The sequence below is a fragment of the Salvelinus sp. IW2-2015 genome, linkage group LG6.2 (assembly GCF_002910315.2).
Source record: "Salvelinus sp. IW2-2015 linkage group LG6.2, ASM291031v2, whole genome shotgun sequence".
In the NCBI taxonomy this organism is placed as follows: Eukaryota; Metazoa; Chordata; class Actinopteri; order Salmoniformes; family Salmonidae; genus Salvelinus; species Salvelinus sp. IW2-2015.
Window position 1 is genome coordinate 20495555 of NC_036846.1, and position 13477 is coordinate 20509031.

A 13477-nucleotide genomic window follows, 5' to 3' on the forward strand; every position below is an offset into this window, starting at 1 on the left:
TTCACACAACAATGTGGAAAAAGTCAAGGGGGTGTGAATACTTTCTGATGGCACTGTATGTTCTATCAATTGGTCAAATAAAAATGTCCCTATGATTTAACTTTAAGTGGTCCGGAGATCGTGTAGGGACGCATCATAATCTTCATCACTGGAGATATATATATATATTTTTTTAAATATACCTGTGCTAATTACCTATCTGCGTCTACAAACACCTGTGTGTAAACGGAAGACGGACGCCACAAACGCCTTGTCGACTGCAACTGTGCTAAAACAGTAAGTGTGTATTTGTGAAATTATTTCGATGTGATATGAAAGTAGAGGGATTCATGTTTCTAGAACTGTACCGCAATTGAGAATCGATTCATGTTAATGTTCAGACCCGAGCGTACTGGCTCTTAACAAAACTTCCCCTTACAGAAGACTCCTTCGTCCAATGAGTCATTACTGAGAGTCATGATCAAGAGCTACGCCTAACCCTAAGTCCAGGTTGGACGTTTAGATGGAGTATTTGGCTGCCAGAGCCAATTTGCCTCTAAATAGAACGTGTAAGGTCCTTGGACTACAAGGAGTAACATTATGCTTCTTTAGTCTATTATTAGGCTATCTTAGATTTGACCAGGGATGCAAACTGCTGAGGGCCCAAAAAGGTTACACTTTTTTTTGTGGTTAATGTGAACCTAACTCAGAGCTAAAAAATGTAAAGAAAGCAATCCAATATTATTTGTTGCCTAGACTTTACTGCAAATGACACTCAAGTCTTGAGAAAAAAACAATACACTAATATTGCAGTTAGCCATGACAACCTTCATAATAGAACACTTGTGACCTCACACATAAATATTGCACTTGGGAAAAAACATCTTAAAGTAGAAATAGAATGAAACAAACTGGCATTCTATATTTGCTCTATTATAGTGGCCACTATAGACACAAATCAAGTGCACAAGGCTACACGTGTGCAAAAATCCCCCTTTAGTAAAACTAAGTATAATCCACCATCATTCTCACACACATGTGTTACTGTCAAATTCAACACAACAAAATCAATATATTTGGGCTACACTGCACATTACTACATTGGACACTTTCTGTCTGTGGACATGTGTTCTACAATGTGCCAGCAAAAGTGAGAAAGAGGGAAAGTTTGTGGTGTTCCRTTCACCTCTATAGTGGCATCCAGGCCCAGCTCCAACTACACTTCATCCCTGAATCCACTTGTTTAACAAGCAACGCCTAATTTTCACCTAATTCTCTCAATCTGAAAATTAATCACATACTGTAAAGGGAGATAGTGGTTTGTTCGTTTGTTAACGTTTCACACAGATTGCCAYGGTCCAGTAAGCAACTAACGCGTTATAACTTGAGGAACGGCAAGGAGTCGTATACCAGTTAACACTATAMCGAATTGGTTAGGTTACTAATGTTAGCTCATCTGATGTTGTAAAGTTAGCTAGCTAACGTTAGCTGTCCGACTATTAGCAAGTACATTTTCACACCATAAACTAAATTATTTGATCAGATAAATTGGATAATGTTGCTCAACATTTTTATGGCTAGCTAATGGAGAATTCGATCCAGCTAGCAAGATACAACGCTAATACTTGTTCCACCACACTTTCTCCCTCACCTCAAACTTTATAAATGCCAGTAGTTTTTCAGTTACAGCTAATGAAGTACGCTTCATCACCTTCTCCGTAGTCAAGCTTAACGTTACCGCTTCGTTATCGTTCAGGGGACGAGCTGCTGTAACTGGCAAGCTGCCTTTCCAGAGCGCGCGCGGATGCTGTAACTAGTAACTGGTTGTCTCTTCTTTCTTCAGTCGCGTGCTGCGCTGCATTCTGTTGTTGTGTGAACGATTGGCTGAGCCTTGGATACAGCCAGTATTGCTACAAACGCGCATCACTCGTTCAATTACAGCCAGTAGTGATCCAACCCCCCCCAAAAAAACGTTTCTCATCGGATCTACACGAATTACGTAAGTCACCTATTTTGGATTCAAAACGGTGAATTTCGCCGAAATGTGACTAGTTTGCATCCCTGGATTTGACAAGTCCCTGCGCAGGGGGAACCATTACCCTAGATTTGAGCTCTGACCTAACTAGTTAGCTAAACAGCAAGCTACAATCTTGTTAATGCAAAGAAAGGTTCAATCTAGCTAACTAGAAAAGCATAACATTACCACTTAGCTAGTTAGGTAATCTAACTCAATACTTGTTTTTGTTGTTTACCATATTCGGCTAGGAAGGTACGCGCTCAGTAGCTAGGAACACATTGTTAGCTAGCAATTTAGCTAGCTAGCGTGCCCGGCGCTAACAAAACCAAGGAAGGCTAACTAGACGAATATAATGTATAAAGCCAGCTAGCTACGAACATATTGTACATTACATTTGAAATGTATGTGTACGTTGTAGCTACATTTGCAAGTTAGCAAACAATAACAAATAATACTCACTCCCGACTCCACTCGACATTTTTTTCTTTGTCGACAGGGCCTCGCCACTAAACTTCCGCCGGAYTCATTTCAATGTAGCACAGGCGCTGACGATGACATAACAAGAAATCACATACCCGCTCATCTATTATAGGGGGATTAGCTCAAATGGTAGAGCGCTCGCTTAGCATGCGAGAGGTAGCGGGATCGATGCCCGCATCCTCCATTCTTTGAATTGCATGTGATAACATTTGCTTTCTGAGGTAGTATGATCAATTTTCTTTGCTTCTGTGTTATGTTAGAAATGGATGTTGATGCAGTTGTATTTTTGTAACTTTTGCAGTGTTGGAAAAAGTACTAAATTGTCAAACTTGAGTAAAAGTACAGATACCCTAATAGAAAATGACTCAAGTAAAATACTACTTGAGTAAAAGTCTAAAAGTATTTGGTTTGAAATATACTTAAGTATTAAAAGTACATGGAATTGCTAAAATGTACTTAAGTATCAAAAGTGAAAATCAAAGTATACACTACTTTACACCACTGAACTTTTGTGACCTTTTTCGCCCATCATGTCCAAATCATCCTAAAGTACAGTATGTAAAATAAATTGTGTTAACAGTTTTACATTTAGAATTAAAGTGTTTTTAGGTATGATGTAGTTTGTTGATTAAGACGACATGGAAGCATGTCAAATGTATGATAAAACAAAATACAGCCGTTGTGTCGGGTTATGAGTAAAGTAGGACATTTATCACTGGAGTAACGGGAGTATCCTACGGATGTGTCCTACTCCGGTGCATGGTCACGTTAAGCCCTGCCTCACCGTGTGTATCTATAATGTGACTGCTGAAAGGATATTTGGTTTATCCGTACAGCTGCGATCTAGCTATTTTTTTTGTGTGCTAAATTTGATATCTCATCAAAATGACAAGGGAAATACGGTGGCTGATAAGGAAAACACAACCACAATGTTATGGTGGCTCATTAGGAAGATGAAACGCATTTTAAAATTCATGACACTGAAACAAAGGGGTAAACAGCAAGTAGGCCTACACGTTTTTAAATTCCGATATGATATCGATATAAAAATAATAATAATATGAAACTGATATCGATATGGACTTTCCATATTGGTGGCCATCATTACTCATGAATCATGATCAGATCAGCTCACCTATAGGAATAATCACAGCAATGAGCTCCCGTGTGGCACAGTGGTCTAAGGCACTGCATTTCAGTGAAAGAGGTGTCACTGCGGTCACTGGTTTGAATCCAAGCTGTGTCACATCTGGCTGTGATTGGGAGTCCCATAGGGCGGCGCACAATTAGCACAGCGTCGTCCGGGGTAGGCCGTCATTGTAAATAATAATTTGTCCTTAACTGACTTGCCAGGTTAAATACATTTTTTAAATGACCTCAATGGGCACTGCGACTGCTTTAATATGGTTGACATTGGGTCTGCTTTTCTGTACAAGTCACCACTTGTCCATCAGATCTTCTCAAAGAGATCTGATTATATGAGATCTTGTTACATTATGAGTATTTTGGTGGTACATAAACACTTTACGAATGCTACATTGCTTATAGCCACAGACTATTCACAAGAGAGACCGACTCAATTGGATAGGTGATACAGGCCTTGTATTAAATCATAAATCAGCCTATGTCACAGAATGGTAGATGCTAGCTGGGACCCTTAAGACGACCCTACCCTAAACCCTGACCCTAACCTTAACCCCTACCCTTATTTTAACCATAACCCTTACCCAGTGGCGATTTTAGCACGTAAATCTTGGTGTGGCAAACKATTTTTTTTAGATGCATGCCAGCAAAGCCACTAGACAACACAACAACGACAAGCGGTGCCCAGAAACTGTTAGGGCCTAAATAAAGCTGTCCCAAAAGCAGAGCTTTCTTTCCAGCACAATGGAGTGAATCCTTACCACTGCTACACCTGGCTATCAGCGGAGCCTTGTCTGGCAGCGAAACAGTTCATTCAGCCTCATTTACTGCCTTTAAAAAAAAACATAGCTGATATGGCTGACTTGCTTAAACAAATGTGGTTTCTACTGACAATCGATGTACAAACTATGGCATAAGGGAATGATGAGCGGATAAGAGGCATTCCTTAATTTCGATTACGACATTAATGAACGAACTAAGATGAACGTAGTCAATATAACTATGTGTTCAGCACTTTTGAAATGTACAGTGACAGAATTCAGAACATTGTCCCTCTTACAGTATTTTCCCTGTACACCAAGTCAGAACTGTACAATAAATAAAGGGGGCATATAAGCAGACAATGAAAGCTCTTACAATATTTGATGATGACATTTCTCAAAAACAGGTTATAGGCTACATGTGCACCACCGAGTCAGAACAGTAATGTTAGGCGAAATTAAGAGGTGAAAATAGACACAATTATTAGGGTGAGGCACATGGGCTACTAGCCACTTATTACACAACATATGCTTAGTATTACTTTCTTAGCTACAGTATACATATCTCCCTGGCATATTACATCATCAGCAGCAGCATATAAGACATTTTTGGACTCACCTTGTTGTGATGTGCTCACTTGAACAGGAAGGTGGCGCAGCGGTCCTTTGTGGGCAAATTTTGTCATCAAAGAAAGACAAAGAGGCCGGATTTACAATTCCGAGTTGGATGACCGTTCAAAACGTATTTTCCCAGTCTGAGCTCGTTTATTCCCAACTTCCCAGTTGCAATGCTTGCAGTTAGCCACTGTCACCGATTCCTTCCAAACCACTCATTGTTGAATTTGCGATTTCCAACTTACTGTGTAATATTTATGTCCAATGGCCGATGAGCACCGATACGTTTTATCTAGAATTTCTCTTCATTATTTATGTTCATATGACAAGGATTAAAAAGGATTTGCCAGTAGATTGTCTACTTGATTCATGATGATGACTGCAAGCTAAGATTTTGAAAGTAATATGTTGATATGATCAGTCCAACCAAAGCTACTGTACATACAACGTGATTTGACGTCATTTTATCTGTAGCCAATCACAGTGCAATGCTCCTATTTTCTGCTGACTTGTCCCACCACCACAGAAAGCACTGAGCTAGGCTTAAACACCTGCATTTTGGAGCTGCCTTACTCAAGAAAACAAAAAAGAGACTATGTTTGTATGTGGCTTTTTTAACTCAATGATATATATATTTTTTTTACATTGTTAGCAAACTGATATGTGACTTGTATTAATGCCAAAATACATGCAAAACAGGCAAGCCTCCCCACCAAAACATATTTGTATATTTTTTTTTTTGCTAAAAATGTGGGGCCACTGCTCTTATCCAACCCTAACCGTTTTTAAACTTCAATGGGATGACTTCAGAGTTTAACGTCCCAAGGATCCTTTTTAGACTTTGTCACATTTTTACCTATAGGTACTGTACATGGTTTCCTGCTGATCTTGCTCTGCTGAAGTGCAATAGCAGACTCTAGTGGTTAGATGCTATCATGGCATTTTGATATAATATGACTTGGTGCCATCAGTAGCAATTATTTGATTGGTTCTTATGACTCCAGTTAGTCACCCCTATGAATATGACAGCTTAAAGCAAGTGTTATAATGCATCATAAGTGTATCAAAAGGCATCTCAAATGCAGTTATGAAGCATGATGTGTGTGTGTGCTTCGTAGAAAGTATCAGCACATCTTTTCTCTACTAATCTTTATTAAAAAAGTTAAATCAACTCAGTAAAAGTTCACAGTTTGGATTGTTTTATCTATATCAACATATCATTTTCAGGACTCATTCAATCTTATCATAGCAAAATGACGTGAGCTCATGGCAGCCATAAAAGTAGAACAACACATTTATGCAATAAGAAACGGTTTCCCAGACCCAGATTTAAGCCAAATCCTGGACAAACAATAATTATCAATGGAATATGGTCATTGAAAGTGCATTATAGTCCAGGAATAGGCTTAATACCAGGCCTACGAATGTTAAACATAATGCCTTTTGCTACCACACACACACACATACACTGCATACCTTATATTGTAACATTGGCCTCATTCCAGGCTGATTACATTGCAGTCATTGCATTGCATCAACTACTGTTCAACTACTGTACTAGCATCAGACACAGGGTCGCTATGAAATTCATATCCAGGCGTTGTGAGATCTGGCAGGTGTCTGGAATGTAGTAGGCCTGGAGCGAGTCCAATGTTTGTGACAGTTGATAAACATAACAACATTAATTAAATCTGGTCAGATCAGAAACACTCATAGCATACATAACAGACAGTGTATATAAAACTGAACAGCCCTGATATCCTACATTTCACTCTAATCTGGGACAGGGCGCTATGATTGGCTGATTGTCTGATTAACAACATAATGTCAGAGTAGTGTGTTCCAAGCCCCTGCTATACACATTGGGAGACCCTGCTGGCTGCAGCTTCTCTACACTGGGGGATGTTCCAGAAAGTTGGATCAATGACTTAGCCGGCCTACTGTTCAAAATTGTAATCAACAAGTAAATAAAGAGTTATATGTGGCTGTTTATCAAAGGTATCTACCCCACTGGTCTAAGGCACTGGTCTAATCTTCATAGAGACAGCTTTCAGAGAATAATGATAACCTTTCCAGTGATTCCAATTGACACTTGTAGCGGTATGTTTGGTGGTTCCCCATAGGTACTCTTCATTGATGTTAGCGTAGTGACAAGAACCATACCAAAATGTCCCATAGTAAGTAGCTGCACAGTTGTCAGACCAAGTGTCCTGGTCTTTGTCGAAGGTGCTGAACATCAACCCGCTATGATAGGCCAGTGAGTCACCTTGGAAACAGAAAAAATTGTCTATTTAGAGTGTTTGCATTTTCTAAAAACTCTACAAATGCGACCCAACTTACCATAGCTAAGCCATATAATTACCTCACTATAGACCTACCTCACTATAGACCTATCTATCTAAAACAGTCACTATTACTACTGCAATGTACTGTTACTACTACTACTTCTGGGCTGCTTACTACTACTACTACTACTACTAGGCTACAGTTACAACATGCACCACTACTACAGTCACAACTTCTACAGTTATCCCACTACAGGCCCACTACTATTTCCAACACAGTCACTACTACTATGACATTCCCCTACATTTTCCAACACTGGCCTCTAACAATTTAAACTTCCATACATTTCCACTAGCATACAAAATACTTATAGGACTTATAGAAATTTCACCACTTTTCAACCTCATATTCATCATTTCCAGCACCACTCCAACACCAACATATGTAAAAATAAAAAGGGCGGATGCACACCAGATGATGTCAAAAGTGTTTCTGGATGATCATCTGGTTAACATCATGTGATTTTTAACCAACTCTGAGCAGGCAAAGGTTAGTAAAGTAACATTTTCCTGGTGAAAATCACATGATACACACCAGATGATGTTAAAGGTTTTTCCAATGACGTAATCAGAAACATAGCCTATCTTCCTCTATCCTTTTGACTACAACACATAGTAAAGTGCTGTTTTCACACTTTGATGTTGGGGTGGTGCTGGAGATGATGAATGTGAAGTTGACAAGTTGACAATTTAAGGATGAGTGACAACTGAAGCAAGCACACATATTTTTTCAGGAAAATTACCCATTAAAGTGCTCTGACGTTTATAGGACAAAAACACAGCATTTGTTCTCAGACAGCTGTGAAGCCAGAGCACATTGTGTGAATGACTTGTGTTCATCTTTGAAAATGGTATCACCGACAAGGCAAAAACAACAAATGTTGTCTCTCACTCACCTGCTCCTCCGTTGGTGAATCCAGTGACATGTAGCTTGTATCCGTCTGCCTCAGAGTCCAAAAAGAAGGAAGAGTACATGGCAAACACACTGTTTCCTTCAAAGTCCTCCATGTCTACCCTCAGCTCATACTTCCTCCTCTTAGTGAGAAGGTGGATGTTCTCCAGTCCTGAAGAGACAACGCTAGATCAGATTGCAGATTACAGTATACAAAGTTATAATTTGTATACTCTACTTGTTTCATCTTATTTTGGGCGATTCTTTTCTTATTTTTTGCTAAAGTAAATTCTCACCTAGCCAGTATTCTCCCTCTGGGTTTCCAAAACCAACTTTGTACTGGTTCCAGGGTCTGTAGAAGTTCAGAGATCCATCTATCCTCCTCTGGATTACTTGAGAGAGAGTGAGATAGAGACAGACAGACAGACAGAGATGTTTAGCAACTGTTCACATGGTCTGTAAGGATAGAAATGTTAATAAGAGCCCAACATAGTACTATGATACTCACAGTCCACTTGCCTCCATCCGTGTTCATGTCACAGTACACCTGAACAGGTGTCAAAAAGGGGTAGATGGGGTAGACGCCACTTGCTTGCGAGATGTTGTAGACTTCATTACAGTCTGCATCCAGGTTGATATCCCATCGAGGGGCAGAGTGGACTGCTACAACAGCCAGAAGTAACACTGCCAACATTGTGAGCCTTAGAGAGAGAGGAGAGAGAGAGAGAGAGAGAGAGAGAGAGAGAGAGAGAGAGAGAGGAGAAATAGAGAAAGTAAGAGAGACACAGAGAGAGATAGGTGGTTTCAAGCAAAACCTCTACCTTTCAATTTAATTCACACATAACATTTTCAAGAAAATACAATTATTTGATTTAAGTCAGTCTCGCCATCATTATAGTTCAAAGATTTTCAGCCTCAAGTTCAAACCTTAAACAGAAATATTGAATTCGATAGTTAGAAAAAACAGTTAGTTGAATTCTAGGGACTGAATTTTAAAATATGCAGTCCAACCCTAAAGTGTCCCTGTCCTACCCAGCTGACTAAGCATCAGTGTCCACTGTTTCTGTTCTAGCGCTCTCTAAGCTTTAGGAAGACTTTTATACAGCCATATATGAATATTAATTGACATATTAACATAAACGTGATGGAGAGGTAGAACTCAACACTAGAGGATTCAAACAGGTCACGTGACGTTACACAGGTTGCACAAATCACAGTGTAACAGCAATCCAGTTCTAAATTGTATCTTTCTGGGAAGAAATGTTGTTGTTGTTGGTGACTGAAAGGTCAGAAGAAGAATACTTTTATGGTCGATTGTCATTTTCAGATCATGAACATTCATCTTTTATTGCCACCAGCAGGTCACTGACTACTGACTAACAGATAGATGGTTGAATGTTGGTGGTAGCCTCGCAAAGCCACCTGATCCCGCAAGCTTACATTAAACCCTTTTACGCAGCGTGAATCAGTCTGGTATTTATGAGGCTATGTTGGTGGTAGCACTTCAATGCTTTTAGACCAATACTGTTTTCAGGAGCTACTCGTTAATTCCCTTTCTGTGTTTAATGCTGTGTGCACCCTAGCCATGATGTAAATATGTCTGTTCCTATTTCTGTAAATGAGTAAAACAAACAAAAAAAAAATCTGCTTTGTCTGTAGTGTCATTGCTCCCTCTTGGTCAAGTCATTATTGTAAAAGAGAATGTGTTCTCAATGACTTACCTGCAGGTTAAATAAAAAGGCAACACTCTTTAGTGGGTCCCATACACACTCACGTTGTACAATGGATTTGACACAATGGTTGTGATACAACAGATATTTGTGTGATACAACGGAGAGTTGGTCTGCACAAAAATGATTACAGAACAATTGTGCAGTTTCACCACAATGCTTGTGTAATATTTGTTGTTGCCAAAAACTCATCCAATCTGGGTTCACCCCTCAATCAAGATCGCTTGTCAGGGGCCTCATTTATAAATGTGTACGATCATTTCTTAAACTATGATAATAAAATCTGGTTTATATAACATCTACACCCATTAATTAAATTGTGTTAATCACAAATATGCATGTTTCATTCATAAATCACACAATTTCATGCAAAATCTACTTAAATTACATAGTTGTAAAATGTTGGTATGCACATATTTTATCGTAAATGGTATACGACGAAATTACAGTGTTGGACTTGACATGAAAATAAGGTCCCTGGTCACAAGCACCTGGTGTGTGTCAATCCCCTGTTTTTGCAGCAGAGAATCTAAATCTGGTTCTTAAAATGTTTTCATCGATGAAACCTCTGATCTCAATACAGTTTTCTGTTCCCGAAGCTAGAATCTGTTACGAACACAGTGCACTAAGTTTTGTAGACGCGACTTTTTGCCAACATTCCTATCTGGTAGTTCAGTTTAAGGCACTTGTCAAACTCGTTCCTTGGAGGGCCGAGTGTCTGCTGGTTTTCTCTCCTCACTTGTAATCCTCCATGGAATGAGTTTGACACCCCTGGTTGAAGGGCTTAAAGCAGTGAAGGGCTACCACCAACATTCAACCCACTGTTGGTTAGCCAGTGATCAGTATGGTGGTCTGCTGGTGGCAATAAAAGATCAGGATCTAAAAATGACAAATGGACAATAAAGTATTCTTCTTCTGATCTTTCTATCACCACCAACAACAACATTCCCTCTCGGAACACAGAACACAGAACACACGGAACAGGGAAGTCAGAAGCTCTAAATTATTCCTGGCGACCACCACTACCTGGATTCCTTAAACCTGCATTCCTTCACTGGTGTACCGGACACCCCAGCAGGCCCCGCAATGCAGGGGGCCTATGAGGTGTGGGGGCCCATGCGCTTGTCATCAATGTCAATTTAGACTAACTCTCCAAAAAGTAATTCATAAACTTTTTACATTTCCATATGTACTAGGGAGCTAGCTATATGATTGTTTCTTGGGCTTCTGGAATGTTGAAAAAAATCWGAAATAAATGGATTGAATGTATAAGGGGATATCAGTGAACAAATGCCATGGTCAAGTCTATGACTGCGCCAGTGCAATGAGTGGAGCTTACTCAGGTGATCAAAAGCAACCGGGTCTCAGAGCATTACGTATTATTCTGTATGTACTGTAAATCTGAGGCACCCCATTTAGTATCATATGTTACATTTGCAAAACAAATGATATGTTACGAATTCTAGGGGTTAGGTTTAAGTTCAGGTTTAGGGGAAGGGTTATCTAAAAGGGATAAGGTTAGTGGAAGGGTTAGTGAACATGCTAAGTATTTGAAAAGTAGCTAAAAAGTAGTAAATAGTTGAAAAGTTGCTAAAATACTAAAGTTGTCCGTGATCAGATTTGAACACACAACCTTTAGGTTGCTAGAATTTGGTCTTACCTGTGTATGGCAGGCCTGAACTATCACTGAAAGGAATGTAGGTGTATGGAATGTAGGTAGTGGGGGATAGGTGGAATCCACAGCATCCGAGTTTCCTGTTCATTGTGTTCTGTGTTCCGTGTGTGGTGTTCTGTGAAGGAATGTTGTTATTGGTGGTGACTGAAAGGTCAGAAGAAGAATACTGTATGGTCCATTGTCATTTTCAGATCATGAACATTCATCTTTTATTGCCACCAGCAGGTCACTGACTACTGACTAACAGATAGATGGTTGAATGTTGGTGGTAGCCTCGCAAAGCCACCTGATCCCGCAAGCTTACATTAAACTTTTACGCAGCGTGAATCAGTCTGGTATTTTGAGGCGATGTTGGTGTAGCACTTCAATGCTTTTAGACCAATACTGTTTTCAGGAGCTACTCGTTAATCCCTTCTGTTTTTAATGCTGTGTGCACCCTAGCCATGATGTAAATATGTCTGTTCCTATTTCTGTAAATGAGTAAAAAAAAAAAAAAAAAATCTGCTTTGTCTGTAGTGTCATTGCTCCCTCTTGGTCAAGTCATTATTGTAAAAGAGAATGTGTTCTCAATGACTTACCTGCAGGTTAAATAAAAAGGCAACACTCTTTAGTGGGGTCCCATACACACTCACGTTGTACAATGGATTTGACACAATGGTTGTGATACAACAGATATTTGTGTGATACAACGGAGAGTTGGTCTGCACAAAAATGATTACAGAACAATTGTGCAGTTTCACCACAATGCTGTGTAATATTTGTTGTTGCCCAAAAACTCATCCAATCTGGGTCACCCCTCAATCAAGATCGCTTGTCAGGGGCCTCATTTATAAATGTGTACGATCATTTCTTAAACTATGATAATAAAATCTGGTTTATATAACATCTACACCCATTAATTAAATTGTGTTAATCACAAATATGCATCTTTCATGTTCTTAAAATAAAGTGGTGATCCTAACTGACCTAAGACAGCGAATCTTTACTCGGATTAAATGTCAGGAATTGTGAAAAACTGAGTTTAAATGTATTTGGCTAAGGTGTATGTAAACTTCCAACTTCAACTGTATATTTTCAAATGTATTTGGAAATGTTTAAAAATATATATTTCAACATGCATTTAGATGAATTTGTAAGAAATGTTTTTCAATTCAAATGTATGGCAAATATAAATAAATTGGCCAAATCATATTGTATTGAAATGGTGACAGTCTTAACAATGAAACTTAAGTAGTTTAGCTAGCAAAGGATATGACAGAAGCACGCTACATGGCAGACCATTCCGAACTAATCTCCCAGCATGTCCAGCCTGTTCATCATCTCAGCCAATCATGGCTAGTGATAAGGTTCCAGTCTTTTTCCGTGTCTAAACCCGCTGGGCTTGTTATTTAACAATTTTATTCGCATTTACAGATGGAATACACATTTGTTATTAAGGCACATGAAAGTTCAAATTTTTCAGAAGGCATTTCTGCCAAAAACAACGCATTTTGATTAAACATTCATGTTTACATTGAAATGCTTCTCCTGTGAGGTGGTGACGTGCGACATACGCCTAGTTTCCTCAAACAAGTCACATACAGTGGGGCAAAAAAGTAATTAGTCAGCCACCAATTGTGCAAGTTCTCCCACTTAAAAAGATGAGAGAGGCCTGTAATTTTCATCATAGGTACACTTCAACTATGACAGACAAAATGAGGGGAAAAAATCCAGAAAATCACATTGTAAGATTTTTTAATGAATTTATTTGCAAATTATGGTGGAAAATAAGTATTTGGTCAATAACAAAAGTTTATCTCAATACTTTGTTATATACCCTTTGTTGGCAATGACAGAGGTC

The 13477-nt window shown here is 39.1% G+C and overlaps 2 protein-coding genes and 1 non-coding gene across 6 annotated transcripts in view; 1 reads left to right on the forward strand and 2 right to left on the reverse strand.

Moving 5' to 3' along the window:
• Nucleotides 1-2564, reverse strand: part of LOC111965971 (bromodomain-containing protein 8) — a 38970-nt gene extending 36406 nt beyond the window's left edge. For 3 of the 4 annotated variants that reach the window (XM_023990407.2, XM_070444287.1, XM_070444285.1), the window contains exon 1: nucleotides 2456-2564. In XM_023990407.2, coding sequence (XP_023846175.1) covers nucleotides 2456-2474 — 19 coding nt within the window. In that variant the 5' untranslated portion in view covers nucleotides 2475-2564. Of the gene's footprint in view, nucleotides 1-2231; nucleotides 2284-2455 lie in introns of those variants that run through there. The other variant, XM_070444286.1, reaches the window with a different exon arrangement.
• A 23-nt stretch (nucleotides 2565-2587) lies between these two features.
• trnaa-agc (transfer RNA alanine (anticodon AGC)) lies at nucleotides 2588-2660 on the forward strand. Its single transcript has one exon. It is a non-coding gene; the product is annotated as a tRNA-Ala (tRNA).
• Nucleotides 2661-6439: 3779 nt separating this feature from the next.
• On the reverse strand, nucleotides 6440-8969 carry LOC111965972 (microfibril-associated glycoprotein 4-like). Its single transcript, XM_023990410.2, has 4 exons — nucleotides 8737-8969; nucleotides 8529-8624; nucleotides 8237-8404; nucleotides 6440-7261 (listed from the first exon to the last, which is right to left on the reverse strand). The coding sequence occupies exons 1-4, from the start codon at nucleotides 8924-8926 to the stop codon at nucleotides 7011-7013; spliced, it is 705 nt and encodes a 234-aa protein (XP_023846178.1). The 5' UTR covers nucleotides 8927-8969; the 3' UTR covers nucleotides 6440-7010.
• Between the last annotated feature and the right edge of the window lie 4508 nt (nucleotides 8970-13477).